The following is a 15,201-nucleotide window of genomic DNA, read 5'->3' on the forward strand; positions in this document are numbered from 1 at the left end:
TGAACGACTGGCCAAGCTTTCGTTGACTTCCTGGTTGTAGCCTTGTGGGAATGGAATTAATGCCAATCGTGAAGCACCTGCTGCATGCCACTGTAGCATTATCACTGGTCTTGAATTTGCAGGGAACATCCATCAGAGGTGTGGTCTGTAACCGGCGGGACAGGCAAGAACAGTGGCTTCCAGCTTCTTTCAATCATGACTGGAAGGTGCAAACGGCGGCAAGACAAGGCATCTGATGGGACCAAGACCTCACCTGCGAGAAGCTGGAGCACTTCCTCGTGCCACCTCATGATGCAAAGAACTGAAGTCACTGTCTTTGACAGTATGACCACCTGGGCATTCCTCAAATGCCTGGCGACGTTCTTTAAGTGGGCTCGAACCACCCTGCAGGGACCTGGGACTGCTGTCCTGCATGTCTCAGTTGTTACCTTTGGGGTGTTGTGGAGGCACTTGCTGCATCAGCTCGATGCATTGGACTGCTTATTGAGATGGGTCCCTGACCATTGTCCCCTGAATACGACATAATAATGGTTTCGTTAGTGTCTGGCAATTGGTATCTCAAGATTCCCTTACTTTCGTTCCCCGAATCCGCACCATACAGCCGCTCTCTTCTCCAAGAAGGCGTCCATCCCCTCCCTGGCATCCTCGCTCTTTGCATGCAGCGCCATGACTCTCCCCGCCCACTCGGCCGCGTCCTGATAGCCATCCCCCCAGCTGCCCTCGACCTCAATCCCGTCCGCTCCAGTCAAGCTTGCCTGGGTCCAAAAGGCCCACTTCCCCATAGCACTCTGCTGGGGAGACATGCTGGCCAACCTCTCCACCGTGCCCACCACCTCCCGGTCGAGCGCCTGAACCCAGCCCTCGGAACCCTCCCCACTGTGCACGACACGGACAACATCTCCTAACTCCTTCGCCGACACGTCCTCTGCCGTCGCCAGCATCCAAAACGCCCTGCCATTCCCCAACCGCCGACTGACCGCCGTGACGGGGCTTGAGCAAGGCAGTCCCAGTGCGGCTCCGGGCAGTCTGAACCGGGTTCCGTCCGCATGCGCGATGGGAAGGTCGGTGGTCAGCGCGAGCTGGCAGCCCGCGGCAATGGCGGGGCCCGAGATGCGGCCTACGACGAGGGACGGGCTGCGCCGGATCAGCGACATGACCTCGGCGCAGAGGCGAAACGTCTCGGAAACCTGGGCTGCCGGCAGCGTGCGCAACTCGCGCAGGTCGTGGCCGGAGCAGAACACTGGCTCGTGTGCGGCGAGAACCAGCACCGAGGGGAGGCCCTGACGCTCTTGGGCAAAGGCGCGGGCCGAGACGAGCCAGGAGTACTCGTCGGAGAGGTTGCTAGTGAAGTTAGAGTGTGCTAGTTCTAATCTGGAGAGCAAATCGGGCTTAAAAGGCGGGAGGAGGAGGGTTCGGCCGGTGGTCGGGGATGTGTTGGCCTTGATGAGCTGGTCCCTTAGGGAATGGAGCTCGGCCAGGGAGAGTGCATTTCGACGCTGCGGCGTGTTGAGCGTGATGTATGCGGCACGCCGCGGTAGCACTGGCAAGGACATTGTTCCCTTACTGATTGCCCTGCTCCTGGCTGTGAATAATTCCCAGAATTCATTCAATGTGCCCCTTTGAGTGAGGAAATGGTTGCGTGATGTGTTCTCGAGGGTGTTGAGAGGGGTAAAAGCGGACAGCCCTAACCCTCTCATCGTCCTTATTGCAGATAGCAGGCAGGCGCGTCAAGTTTGTCTGCTCGATGCCGCACCTGACAGATAATTTCAGCATCAGGAATGGAGCCTTTCTTTCATCTCATTGACATCTACATAACCTAAGGTGTCTTCAAAATAATAAGCAATCATTAGCACCAGAGTTTCAAGTGTCGATCCAAGCAGCCGTACAATTTCGGCCAACTTCGCGTCTTCGCCCTCAATCGTCCCATCCTGGGCGCCAACCACTGACTGACCACGTTGGCAATCTGTCACCCACGATAGTGACTCCGGACACAATAGAATGCCAACCCCAGGGCCCACAGTCCAACCAGAATAAAAGCCTGGGTCGGGGCAAATGCTGCACCGCGGACGACGACAAACCCGCTCACCAGGGCAAAGATGACGGGGATCACGAGGACAGGTTTGTAAGGTCTTCTCAGATCAGGCTCGCGGTACCGAAGAATGATGGCACCCATGACCGTCAGAAAGAAGAAGGTGTACTCGCCCAGGCCGTTGAAGGTCATGAGCGCTCGGAAGTTGCCGAGAAGGATGTAGACCGCGGCTAGTACGGTTGATAGGATGATCGCGTTGATCGGAGCATCCGACTTGAGTGACTTGTGGTTGTTGACTTGCGAGGTTTCGCGCCCAAATCCGAACCGGCCGACAACGCTGAGCAAACGAGGCAGCCAGCCTTGGTTAGCCGCAGCAACAGCCATGCGGCCAGAGACGAACGAATTTCCGAGAAGAGAGCCCGCAACAACTAAGCAGATGAAGACGGCCGCTACAATGCCCAAAGCTGGGCCGAGCAGGCGCGTGATGGCCGTCTGAGGGTGCAACCGTTAGGAACAAGCTTGAAAGGACAAGGAGCCAGCTGAAACCTTACCACTGCTACACTATCCGTCGTCGCCACAACATCCCAAGGCAGCAGAATGTAATAGGCGGCGTTCGCCGCGAGAAAACACAAGATAATACTGGGAATCGAAGTGTTGATGGCGAGCGGCAGTTGGCGGGCGGGGGCAGAAAGCTCGGCAGAGACGTAGATCGCCTGTGACTGTCAGCGCCGTTCGATCCTCAAAGAGCCTCATCAACATACCTTGTCCCATCCCGAGTATCCCCACAGGGCAGCATACAGAGCGGTTGACAAGTGTCCCAACATGTCCCACTGGCTCAGCCCGTCCCAATAAGTGACGCTGCCGTCGGGGTTAATGCTGTCCCTGTAACCAAACCATGTCTTCTCAGCCCAGTCGCCGCCGCCGATGTCCCGGTTCGGGTCTGCGAGCTGAAGGAAAGCCACAACGACCCCAACCACGACAATGGCAGCGATGGTGACAAACTTGGTGGCGACAAAGAAGTTATTAAGCCGGGTGCTCGCCTTGGTGCTGATAGAGTTGGCCACGCCGATGCAGCCCAACACGGCAACCGAGACCAGCTTGTGCCCAATGCGGTCTCCCTCGCCTGTCACGCCAGTGGCGGAATAGATACTCTCAACAAAGACGATGCTCAGTATGGCCAGGGTAGCAGGCATGACGGCGACGACCCAGGTCCAGGCGGCCAAGAAACCGAACACATCCCCAAAGATGTACTTGAGGTATGGCTGTACACCTCCTGGGCTCTCGTCAGCATGCAGTTTCCCCCTAATACTCATCTCTTAGCCCCCGCAAGACACACCTTCGCCCGGAATCGCAGTGCCCAGCTCAGCCATGGTGCTCGCCCCGGCCCAGGCCAGAACTCCGCCCACCAACCAGACCAACAGCGCAGCCCCCGGCGACGGCACATTGGTGTCGATGGAACCGGGGGACGTAAACACGCCGCTGCCAATGACGATGCTGATGACGATGGCAAACGCCTCGACGGCGCCGAGACTGCGGGTAAACGTGCCCCCCTGGCCACCACCGACTGCCCTTTCCTCGTCGTCGTCGTCGGCATCCCCGGCCCCATGAACATCGTCGAAACCTCCACCGGCGACGTTGGCGCCGATTTCGTTGCGGGCTAGTTCTGCACTCGCAATCCCCGTTAGGAGAGGCCTTCGTTCGGCGGGCGTTCCTCCGTGGTCGTTTAAGCCCGAAGCGGCCAAGCGCGAAGTTGAATTAGCGGCCATGGCGGGCCCACGCTCTCAAGGCTTTACTGGAATCAATGCCGAACTTGCAGGGGCCTTTCCGATCATCAGCCGCAGCGTGGGGCGACGGTGGGCTGGATGGCGTGGTGATAACAAGGGACGAGGAGACGAGCGGTCTGGTTTCGAGGTGCTCGGCGATGAAAGAAATAGCAATTGTGTTAAGGATCTGCACAGCACGCCATCTGCCGGTGGCGGGGCCCACTGCACGAACTGTCTTGGCAATCATGAAGCCTGTTGCTGGATGACAGCAAAGAGCAGGCCGTTCTTCGGTTTACTACCATCGCATATTGATGACTTATGTGTAAGGGTCAAAACCATCGATTGACCTGATAGTTTTGGGTAATCGTGCTCGTTGAGGCAGAAAAAAGAAGCACGTCCATAATTTTCCTTCGGTCTCTACAGTTGATGGAACCATGAAAATCCCGTGGTAATGTTGATATTATGTGCTGTCATTGAATGAGATATATCAATTAACTTAGTTCATAATTCTAAGCGACCTGAACTCGGACTCGGCGAGCTCCCTCCTTTGAGGTAAGCCTTGGTTCAGTCGTCCTAGTATAAGTGTTATCAACCAGTAGTTATAGGACTATACAGTATGCTCGCTGCGGTGAAATAGAACGGCAACTTTAGCTCCATTATGTCCTAGAAGGGATTCTTTTTGAGCTGTGGGTTGCTGTTAGATGTAGGTACAGTGGTTATCTCAGCAGGCAGCACTATGATCATGCGTCAATGATTGAAGCATGACTTCAACGACCTCCCGCCTCAGACTGGGGCTCCATCACACTTTACACGAGTAGATACAACAGTGAAGAGAAGTTCACAGGATACAGTTCAGCCGCAATAACAACTTGGAAAACACAAATAGTACCTAGATAATATCAGAGAGATCAAGTATAATCGAGAGCAATAATATACAAGCATACTTTAACGTTATACCACTCGACATTTTAAGTTCTACAGCCCTTGTGACGGCACTGCCGTCAAGGTACACGCTTGCCTTGCTGGCGCGTGCTCCACTTGTTCTGGCATTTATCTCCTGCATCTCCAGAGCTCTTCCAGCCTCTCTTCCTTTTCTCCCCATCTTGTATTCTTACACAATAGTAAGGTCTTTCCGCAGCCTTGCCTCGACAATGGCCCTCTGCTCGTGACAACCCTGTGACATCTATAGCATTTGTGATAGATAACCTTGATGTAACTCGACCTTAACCTTAGTGGTGAAGGGCTTAGCGAGAGATGTAATTGAACTCATTGTTAACTCTAAGATGACAAATAGTTAACATTGATCACTGTTGATGGGCCTGCCCTCGACACTACCTTGCCTTTAGAAGCTAAAACCGTATAACGCATCATATTGCTCTTGATAAAAGGTAAGCGACTAATAACTGCTGCTCAACAGCTTGGGGACAAATGATGTGTTGAAAAAGAACATACCCAGGACACCTGTGTGCCCTTCGCACGTCAAGACGCCAAATAATTACGGATAAACATCATCTGTTACGTTGAGCTGATAATCTCCAAAAAACACTACCGAACTGCCATCGCCAACGGCGAGACTCGAACTCGCAACATTCAGATTAAAAGTCTGACGCGCTAACCAATTGCGCCACGCCGGCTAAGGTACAAGTTGTGAAGCACAGTTTCAAGCATAAGGGTTAAGGGCAGTTTCTACGACTTGGGAGACACGTCAGCCCTTCGCGATATCTTGAACGTCATGTCAACCGCTCGCTCACCGCGCGTGTTGGGCCTGGGATAGAAGCCTACGTTGGCAGCTAAAATACCCCAACCCATCCCAGGCGGTTATGCAAGTAGAGCGGATTCCTGACAAGCCCTGCCCGGGAGTCCAGTGTTCGGAGGCAATTGGAGTGCTGAACTGGAGAAGTAGGCTATGTTTGCCTTGTTGGTCGACTCCTGTTCGCTCCCGCGGTCTGGAGTAGTTGACGTCAGTCAAGGGACATCTGCAGTAGCTTGGCGTCAAGGTTTGCAGGAACTTTTCCAGGCCCTCCATGCATGCAGTCGCAAACGAAATCTCAACTCCTGGGTAATTCGAAGCTGAAGCCTCATTTCATCTCATAAATATCCGGACCAAGAAACTAAAAGTTACAATCATGCCATGCAGAGACAAACATGGCCATCTCAAAGAATCGGTTGATCACGTGGGCACTTGTGCTTGCTGCATCCGTCCGGTCTGGTTGGGTACTAAATACTCGACAGTTATCAGGATTTGTTTCTTGCTCCCTGACAATGCCCCGTTTCTCCTGTACTAGCAAGTGCGGCCCTCCTATCTACAAAGTGTCTGCGAGAGGTAAGTGGCTGTCGGTAGGGAGAAAAGTAACGGCTATATTCCGACTTGCCCCCCAAAGCAATAAAGCATACACTCTCCGGTCAACGCCTGCAACGTAGCCGCGCCGTAAATGCTCCCCCATCCAGAAACCGCTAAGCCGAGTCATGTTACCGTACCGCGCTAACACGGATGACTTTTCTCTGCCCTTTAAAGCCATCGAATCCAGGCCGCGCATAGTGGTATAAACGCCTTCCCGTCGGTATCAAAAACAGACCCGCACACATCCTGAACTCCAACGCCTGTAACCCTAGTGCCACTAAAGTAAAACAAGGTTAAAACGATTGTGTCGGTAGTTGATGTTGAGAAAAGCCACAAGCTGTTAGCCCAGAAGAGATCCGTGACATTCAATGGTCCTGATCTAGAATGGACCTCTAGCCGTACGAGAGAGGCCTGTGGTCGTTGCCAATTGTCGGTAAAAAACTTCGATGCCGTAGTTATACCGTGCCGCTGTAGCGATAGGGTGAACCAGGTGCGCAGCACAGAGACGGCGAGGAATACCGCCCCACCGTGTCGCCAAACAGGGTCGCTTGGTGTGTCTTCATGGGCATAACGCCGATGTCCACATCGCGGCAGGCGACGCTTCTCCCCGCGTCGATCCCCCTCCTGTTTCCTCCTCTGCTTCCGGCTAACATGGAGGGCGCCCAATTGTCTGCTCACTTCTTGCTCCTACTGGTCGACGTGATCTTGCTTGTCGACATCAAATCTCCAATGTACTTTTGTAAAAACTTGTTGTGGTTGTCGAGCTTGTCATGTTCTTCTTTGACCGCTTCGATCCGGTTGAAGATGTTGATCAGCGAGTCTTGCAGTGCTTTGGCGTGCCTTCGCGCAGCGGTCAGCTGGGTTGTTTTCCTCTTACTGGTGGTCGCCCTATCTGAGTTCGTTACGGGCAGGGTTTCCAGTGGGGTTCTGAAACTCACCTTTGCAGCTCCTCTCTTGCTTGCTTGCCGAGTGTTTGGATATCCTCGGTTGTTCTTCTTGGGCTCATGGACCGCACATCGTCTGGCCCGACATGCAATTCGACCGGTCCGACGTCGGACGAGTCACGAGGCACGATCATGGTGCCGCTGCTCTTCCGGCTCGGTAATTTTGGGCGCATGGGTTTTGGCGCGTATATGTGGTCGGCGTACGACCCTGATGACGATGCATCCGACCAGTCCGGACTTGATGCTTTGTGCGGACTTGTGTCTCCCATTATGGATTATATTGCCGATGTCGGCGTGGAAGGACGAGGACCAGACGCTCGATTAAGCTTGAAGTAGTATAGAGCAAGCGACGACTGGAGATCATGAGCGGGAAGTATACAGTTCCTCCTAACACAGGTCAACCCAGCAAGGTCACTGTTATCACCATCGGATGGTCGAGATGGCGCGGGGCTGAGTGCGTCGGGAGGATGGTCTCGGATCGCGGGTTGGGAGGGTTTGCGGTCGGACGGTTCTAGGATGGAGAAGGGAGTGAGGGCGATATTCTTTGGAGCGGAAACCTCGGACGGGTAGAGCGCAGGAAGACAGCTCAGCCCGCCAGCTCTTCAGGTCGTTGTAGGCGGCGAGGTGGTGGTGGGCCCCTTGGCCAAGGTCGCGGGTCTTGAGAGCGTGGGGCTGGCTGGGAACGTCACGAACGAACGTGTTCCAGAAGAATGTCAGATCGCCTTAAGGTAGTTGGGAAAACGGCCATAGACTGGAAGAACGAATGCTGGGAGATTTCAAAGCGTGGCAGCCGACCGAAAAGACGAAGATTTAGGCGCGGGGGCAAAACGGTGGGGACTCGTCGGGCAGCTCAAGGGCAGCTGATCAGGAGGTGAGGTAAGTCTGTGACCTGTTTCTGCTGCCGCGATCAGCATCAAGCCGTTGCCTCGACCCACTGGGCGACGGTGGCTGCGAGGCCCGGGGGTTCCCTCTCGGTGTGGTCAAGGAGCAGATGACCGGGGCCCTGTTTTGAGATGCTCTCTGCGGAAGCCAGCGTGTCGATCGGTGGAAAGATACGGCAACTGCGTTTAGCTTACCGGTAACCTCAGACACAGTGACGGATACTGCCTGGTTGCTGTTCGGAAGCCCAAGGGAACACTCGAGAAGTGTACTAGATCTGAAACAGCCGTAAAAGCGTCGGGGATATAAGTTGAAGCAGCCGGCAGCATCTAAACACTGTGTAGTCAGGTCCCGGTTGGCCCCTGTGCGATTCGGGGTAGCGGAGTTCTTTACCAGTAAGTTTGCGGTGAGTACGGGGCACAGTGTTAGTTATGACCTCAGGCTTAAATTACACGGTCGGAGTGATCGGCGCGATGACGCCAGAGTCCACCAGCCCTGAATAAGTGGTCCTGGAAGCCTGAAAAGCTTTCGGTCTTGCTCCCATGATGAGGTGGCTGCAGAATCCGAATGTTGCCTCGACGAAGCAACCGACCGTTGCCGCTAAAAGAAAAGGGAATTCTTCCGTCCTGCAGATGACGCATCTCTTTCCCCGGACGGGCACGCACCTTGCAACCACCGCAACAGCGCAACAGGCAAACGCGACTGCAATCCAACCAACAACCTGACATCCAGAAACAACACAACTTTGGTTGTGGTGGGAATCTACATGAAAATCTGACAGATGCAAGGCTCCTGGACGGCTCTGACAATGCAGCCGTCGGGTATCACGGACTTGTCCATGTCTACTCGACTCCGAATATCGGATGGTTCTGAGTTCCAACGGAAACTTGGTGGTGGCTGCAACCTGTGTTCCTGTTTGCAAGCGCTGATCCCCGGTCGCAGGGCAACCCGCTCCCCCGGCCGCTGCTAAACGCTGCAACGTCGGACCCTGAAAAGACCCTGAATTGACCACCCGCACTGTCCTGACTGTTCTTGGATTCCATGATGGCGGCTGAAGACGGAAGCACGCAACCCCAAGGGGCTACGAGACAAATATTGAATGTCGAACGCAGAGTCCGAGACTGGAAACCCAAACATAGCGGTACACGTACGTGTACGCTTCCTGGTTCCAAATATGGTGGCCCATTTCCGCCAAAAGACAGGACATGTCTTTCACCAGGACGGTCCCAATAGTTAGTGTCTGACAATAGCTCATACTAAGACGAGTAAGTGAAGAGGAAACTACTATAAGGATAGTTGATTACCCTAACATAGTGCGCCGTCAGTCTCCGGCACACCCCTCGTTTTCCGTTCCCTCTTCTAATTAGTCCCCCAGGCCTCCCGTGAGTTGCCCATACCCGATCCCTTAACTGAGAGGTGCGAAAGTGCGGCAATATTTCCAGGAAAACCCCAGATGGCAGGCTATGAGTCGATCTAAGTTTTCAGAGCCTCGACATGCCAGCCTGGCCCAATTGACCCTCGAGGCCTCGAATGGTTCAAAGGCCGCTTATATTGGATAATAGGTTCTCAGCTGACAACTTCCCTCGTCACAGTCTTCAACACTTCTAACAACCGCTTGCAACTTGCGAACCACGCCCCGCCTTTCCGTTACTAGACCTTAAAGTTGTATACGAGAAACGTGCCCTTGCACGACGGATTCCTTGCTTGCCAACTACACCTCCACACGAGTCGCACTGTGTCGACAGCCTGTCGATCACATCCCGTGTCCGTGGCCGACATACCCGTTCACTCCACCCAACAGCGCGAGCAAACCACCGGTGACACCGTGTTACCTGACGGCCTGCTTTCCGTCGCAGCAAATCAAACATGATTCGCGAACTCCCGTCGAGCTGCACGGAATTTGAACAAACGTTATTCAAGCGGTGGGCTTCCCCGTCACCAAGCCCTGTCCTTCACACGGACGTCTCGGCTCCCAGATCCCATACGTGTACGGAGCAGCTGCTCGACCGCCTATCGACGGGGAGCGAGTGGTTCTGAAAACTCTACCCGCAAAACTCATGTCTTTAATGAAATGCCTGTGTCTGTTCCGTGCCTCAAGGTCCTTAGGTACAGGTACCTTATCTCATCTTCCCCGCGGCTCGCAGCCTTTCACTCCAAGTCTACCCACGGTTTCCAGAGCATGAAGCTTGTTGACCAAGCCGCTCGGAACGCCGCTCGGAACTCGGCACGTCATGCCAAGACCACTCCTCCAAGCTGGCCTCCAGCCCTGCGGCTGTACGTTACACATACTGTGTAAGCCACATGCTAGAGAATTGAACGCTCTCTGTCCTTGGGAACCTCCTTCAAAACGTTGTGAGGGGTCGGAAGTAGGGAGCATCCCAATAAAACCACACGTTTACAGCGAGAGCATTCTCAGCGCATCGTTCCGCTGTAGCAGAAGCAGTCAAAAAACCGAAGGACTGTCTCGCTGCTAAGAATTGGTAAGATTGCACTCCCGCATCACCTGTAACGACTACTTACCGCGGTACATATTAAGACGTGATTCCTAGCAAGCCACGGATAAAAGTCACCAGAGTTGACCATCTATTGCCGTATTCGGCAAGACATCATCCACCCGAAATCATCATCATGCCTCTCTAGCACGTTTCGCAACCTAACGATGAGAGCAGCTCGGGTACCTACCCCTCCTGCGTCATCCGCCATCGGTCCGTCTTGGCCATGACTGAAAGCAGGGAAGGCCCAAAACAAGAAGTTGGACTGTCGCCAGGGCCGGGGCGGGGAATGCCGCAGAAGGCTGACTCGAAGCTCGGACAGTCCCTATGACGGGGACGTGCCGGAGCTGAGATCCTGACAGTAAGACGGGATGTGCTTTTCCCGCCGCGTTGTTATGGCCAGTAGGACATTCAGTTCAGCCAGTACGAGGCCGAGACATGATTTGAAATATCCTTGTGTTGTGGCATCGCTTTTGAAAGGGCGGGACTCTTCTTTGGTTGACACTTAGATAGTTCACCCGCTCATACTGACGGTGGACAGACAGTTGGTGTGGTGACCGTCATCCATACCAAGAACATTATTGTCTTGTAGTCATGCGAGGTATGTTGCTTCTAGGAGACCCTTGATGTGAGAAGCAACTATAACTGGTTCTGGAGCATGACGGACGCTTCTCATGGCCAATGGGTGAAGGAACGGTTTGTTTTGCCCTTCTTCCTTTGTTCCATCTGGTTCCTATCATCGTTGTACCATCTTACTTGGGTCGATAATCTAGGAACTTCGAGATGAAGTCCTATGTATGACCTGGTGCAAGCCGGCGTCACTCGCGCTGGGGAGAACATTCCAGTCCAAACTGTTTGTTGCTGCAAGTCTTTAAGAATACCTATATCTTGCGGGATTTGTGATGCACATCAACGCTTCGAAGACGTATGCCTTACATCTACTCACATTGTCCTAGTCAACATGATGGGGTTGCTTTTAATAATTACCTACCCGCTGAATTTCCCGTCATGTCAACACCCGGGAGTTCCGCGTAGATGGCGCGACAAGAACCCAGCCCATCTTCATGATGGATATCGTCAACAACGCCATGAGTGTCAACCATCCGATGATGGTGACTGATGCCCTCACTCCAGACTTCCTTCTCCTCCGCCCACGCCGTCCCCTCAGAGCAATACGTGTCTCGAACGACAATCCCTCCCAAATCGAATATGAGGATGAGGGAATCAGCGATGATGACGAGATCAATGATCCGCCGCCCGCGTACGAGGAAGGACACGACGACGGCCCGAACTGGTTTGACGAAAACAGCCTCTGAGCCCTGATGGCAGAGACGGACGATGGCCACTGACTCCATTATCTGGGCCCGGTTGTGGCCGAACGGCTCAAGGAGGTCTTTGTCGAGCGGCGAGGCAGGCTGCAGGCGCAACTGGAGAGCTTTTCGCGGCAAGTTCAGAGGTTGAGCCGAGCCGTTACCTGGTTGGATCACTGGACTGGCCGTTTTTGGGAGGACGTCGTCGGCGATGATCAATCAGAAGTGCCGCAGCAACTTGAAGTTGCGATGCAGGCCATGATGGACGAGGGTGGCCAGGATCTTCAGGAAGACTTCCCCGAACGGAGCGAGAGAGCTTCTGTGGTCGACGACACGGACTTGATTCCATCGGCGGAACAGGCTGACCGAGACAGGGTAGAACCAGACGACAAGCATCGCCGCCATCGCGTTTATCTTACTGGCCAGTTCGGCCGTGAGTTCAGTCGTAGGGGCCACGATTCCTTGGATAGCTTCGTTCACCCTTTCCTGTGGTAAGCGAAAAGGACATGTGGAATGAATCGGGGCCGATCCTCAGGCTATTTTGGAAATGGGTGATACTGGCCCGGCTTTGTTCTTTGGCCTTTTCTGATTAGGACGAGGATCAGTCGTGGTACGAGAGATGTTGGGCTCCTTCCGATGGCCATAGTTTCCTGACAGGGGCGGTAGTTATGCGGCACAAGCCGGTGGAAGCGATTGAGCTTTGGTGTGTCCACTCAGCTGATGGCACTGGAATGACTGGATAGAGACTCGGATTGGGAGCGGATTCTTGACCTACCGTCGTCCTTGAAAAGTCGAACTTGCCGGGATGACATGATTACCCCGGGAGCGGCTGATTCCAATGGCTTACCACCCACGTGTGCCATTGCTGGTTGGCATCTCAGCCGTGGTCGTAACCTTAACTTACCGGCTGGCTTGAGACAACGCTCCGGATTCTTCATCGGCCGATATTATGACCCGGTATCTTGGATTTGCTTTCGCGAAGTAGCGTTTTGATTTTGACTTGACTTACCAGCTTGGCTCTTCCTCGGGGCGTTATGGTCGATCGCGTCGTGTACAGGGGATTTCATTTGAAGGTCCTCAAATGCTGCATCTTGATCCGCTGTAGAAGTCATTGACTGCCCGGAGTTCGCTTTGCTTCTCCTCAAAATTTCGTTGAGCCGAGAGAATCCTGCTGCCTGTGCGGGCTCCCGATCATGCTATTGTCAACATTGAATGCGACGGCAGTCCTAAAGTGTGATTCCTTGTGGTGCTCTTAGGTGTGGAAGTTGCAATCCTCAGTGTTTCTCTGGTGTTCCACCGCTTTCAGCTGCGGCAAGCTGCAGAATCTGCAATTCATCATCGGGCTTCAGAAAATTGACTAAGCCAAACTAAGCACCAGGGCAGTCGCATTGGGACTTTCGATCTGGCTGCCCCACAACAACACTCTCTTATATTACTGCGTACCGTCCCAAACCTCGGCGTCCCGCCGGCCTCGGCCGGGGAAGCTCCGTCACAGATCTTCACGAACCCAGCCATCACTTCACGATAACTCTCACCAGTGACTTTGGGAAGCTATGCCGGAGCCAGTCCAGCATCAGACTGTCGGATCACCGGCGCCAGAAAAGGCCCCTGAAGGAAAAGGCTTCGCCAACCTAGACCCTTCATACGATGCCGTCCCGGACGCCGGCCTCGATCCCGTCATGCCGACCCCCTCCGACGACGCGCTGGAACGCCAGATCCGCCGCAAGGTGGACTTCCGTCTTTGCACCATCGCCGGGATCCTCTGCAGCCTGAACCTCCTCGACAGCGGCGTCCTCTCCAGCGCCGCCGTCACATCGATGCTGTCCGACCTCGGCCTCGACCAAGGCAACCGCTTCTCCGTGTCTATCTTCATCTTCACCATCTCCAGCATCGTGTTCCAGCTGCCCTCGACTATCGCCGTGCGCATTCTTGGCCCGCGCGTCTGGTTCAGCGCCATCACCTTGGCCTTTGGTATCATCACCCTCTGCACCGGCTTCGTCCGCTCGTGGCAACAGATGATTGTGCTGCGGGTCTTGCTTGGCGCGGCCATGGCCGGCATTTTCCCCGGTCTCTCATACCTCATCAGCACGTGGTATCCGCGCAGAGAGCAGCAGCTGCGCTTTGCCTTCATGCAAAGCGGCGAGGTCATCATTCTGGCGACTGGAAGCCTGGTCAACTACGGCCTCAACCGTCTGGATGGCCGGAGCGGTTTGGAAGGCTGGCGCTGGATGTTCGTCGTGCAGGGCCTCTGCACCTGCGTCATTGGGATTGTGACGTACTGGTGGATGGTCGACTTTCCCGAAAATTCGCACCACAGCTTCCGGTTTCTGTCCGCTGAGGAGGCCAGCATCGTGTCGAAACGGATCCAGACCGATCGCGGTGATCTCGTTGCCCAAGAGTTCGCCATTGGCAAGGTTCTCGTTCATGCCAAAGACCCCAAGGTCTGGGCCTTTGCTTCGCTGTTCTTCTTGCAGAACATCGTCTCGACTGCGCTGGCCTATTTTGTACCAATCATCCTGGAGAATGGGCTGGGATACTCGTCCAACGCCGCCATCATCCTGTCGGCGCCGCCGTACTATTACGCCGTACTGCCCGTCTTGGTGTCATCGTGGTTCGCCGACAGGTTTCGAATTCGTGCGCCGGTTATCAACTTCAACGCGCTCTGTCTCATTACAGGCTTTGCCGTCCTTGGTTTTGCTCACAACTCGGGGGCTCGCTATTTTGGTGTGTTTCTCGCCACAGGGGCCTATGTGGGGAACTGGGCGGCCTTGACGGCCTACCAGGCGAACAATGTCGTCGGGTACGTTTCGCCTTTTTTAAATATGTATATTTTGGGGGGGGGGGGGGGGGGGGAATGGATGTTCGATCAAGAAGGGAAGCTAACCGCTGGCCCCAGACAATGGAAGCGCGTGTTTACTGCAGCAGCTTGCACCATGTTCAATGGCGCTGGTGGCATTGCTGGGAGCTTCATCGTGCGCAGTTTTGAGGCGCCGACTTACACCACCGCTGTGTGGGTTTCCATCGGGTATGTTCCACTTCTGGCACGCAACTGGGAGGCTGTCAGCGGCTAACGGCAGTCAGTTCTCACATTCTCATGATTTCCGTCGTTGCTGCGCTTTCCTTACATTTTTACTTTGCAAATACTTCTCAGAGTCGGAGGTCTGGCTTTCTGGAAAACACAGTAAGTCATGCCCTGAATACGCTCTCCCTTCGCATTGTGCCGTTGACTAACATATATTCAGGAGGGATTCCGGTTCACTTACTGAGCCTTGCGGCTGAGCGTGCCAACGCGGCCGAGCGTGCCAACGCGGCCGTGCGGTGTGGATTATAGATTTATACCCAAATAACGTTATCCGTTGCTATCCGGTATATTTAGTACAGTCTTCGTCATCGACGTCTATGGCCCATTGGTCAGAACAACCAAGTCCCAACCGTCAAGACTG

General features: G+C 54.3%; 5 protein-coding genes and 1 non-coding gene across 6 annotated transcripts; 1 reads left to right on the plus strand and 5 right to left on the minus strand.

The window, feature by feature from the left end:
• Positions 1–500: 500 nt before the first annotated feature.
• Positions 501–1,645, minus strand: N657DRAFT_639662 (ClpP/crotonase). The gene has a single exon (XM_062791810.1). The coding sequence runs from the start codon at positions 1,551–1,553 to the stop codon at positions 570–572; it is 984 nt and encodes a 327-aa protein (XP_062652870.1). The 5' UTR covers positions 1,554–1,645; the 3' UTR covers positions 501–569.
• A 134-nt stretch (positions 1,646–1,779) lies between these two features.
• Positions 1,780–3,941, minus strand: N657DRAFT_639663 (amino acid transporter). The gene is made up of 4 exons (XM_062791811.1): positions 3,366–3,941; positions 2,791–3,302; positions 2,581–2,742; positions 1,780–2,521 (listed from the first exon to the last, which is right to left on the minus strand). Exons 1-4 carry the CDS (start codon positions 3,793–3,795, stop codon positions 1,967–1,969), a joined length of 1,659 nt encoding a protein of 552 aa, XP_062652871.1. The 5' UTR covers positions 3,796–3,941; the 3' UTR covers positions 1,780–1,966.
• Positions 3,942–5,352: 1,411 nt separating this feature from the next.
• On the minus strand, positions 5,353–5,426 carry N657DRAFT_t15. Its single transcript has one exon. It is a non-coding gene; the product is annotated as a tRNA-Lys (tRNA).
• Positions 5,427–6,807: 1,381 nt separating this feature from the next.
• Positions 6,808–7,346, minus strand: N657DRAFT_630064 (uncharacterized protein; the record flags this gene model as incomplete). Its single annotated transcript, XM_062790950.1, has 2 exons — positions 6,808–7,021; positions 7,072–7,346. The coding sequence occupies 2 exons, from the start codon at positions 7,344–7,346 to the stop codon at positions 6,808–6,810; spliced, it is 489 nt and encodes a 162-aa protein (XP_062652872.1).
• Positions 7,347–11,357: 4,011 nt separating this feature from the next.
• N657DRAFT_630065 (uncharacterized protein) lies at positions 11,358–12,163 on the minus strand (the record flags this gene model as incomplete). The annotated part of the gene is made up of 3 exons (XM_062790951.1): positions 11,358–11,386; positions 11,440–11,875; positions 12,026–12,163. 3 exons carry the CDS (start codon positions 12,161–12,163, stop codon positions 11,358–11,360), a joined length of 603 nt encoding a protein of 200 aa, XP_062652873.1.
• Positions 12,164–13,108: 945 nt separating this feature from the next.
• Positions 13,109–15,024, plus strand: N657DRAFT_686497 (MFS general substrate transporter; the record flags this gene model as incomplete). Its single annotated transcript, XM_062796834.1, has 4 exons — positions 13,109–14,558; positions 14,655–14,783; positions 14,840–14,939; positions 15,001–15,024. The coding sequence occupies exons 1-4, from the start codon at positions 13,312–13,314 to the stop codon at positions 15,022–15,024; spliced, it is 1,500 nt and encodes a 499-aa protein (XP_062652874.1). The 5' UTR covers positions 13,109–13,311.
• Between the last annotated feature and the right edge of the window lie 177 nt (positions 15,025–15,201).

The sequence above is a fragment of the Parathielavia appendiculata genome (genome assembly GCF_033297405.1).
Source record: "Parathielavia appendiculata strain CBS 731.68 unplaced genomic scaffold N657scaffold_1, whole genome shotgun sequence".
Classification (NCBI taxonomy): Eukaryota; Fungi; Ascomycota; class Sordariomycetes; order Sordariales; family Chaetomiaceae; genus Parathielavia; species Parathielavia appendiculata.

Bases quoted from the DNA above. Each gene is read 5' to 3' on its own strand.
- N657DRAFT_639662 (XM_062791810.1), bottom strand. From the start codon at position 1,553: ATGTCCTTGCCAGTGCTACCGCGGCGTGCCGCATACATCACGCTCAAC.
- N657DRAFT_639663 (XM_062791811.1), bottom strand. From the start codon at position 3,795: ATGGCCGCTAATTCAACTTCGCGCTTGGCCGCTTCGGGCTTAAACGAC. The intron at 3,303-3,365 runs GTGTGTCTTGCG...ACGAGAGCCCAG, and splicing joins CACTGCGATTCCGGGCGAAG to GAGGTGTACAGCCATACCTC. The intron at 2,743-2,790 runs GTATGTTGATGA...TGACAGTCACAG, and splicing joins GATACTCGGGATGGGACAAG to GCGATCTACGTCTCTGCCGA.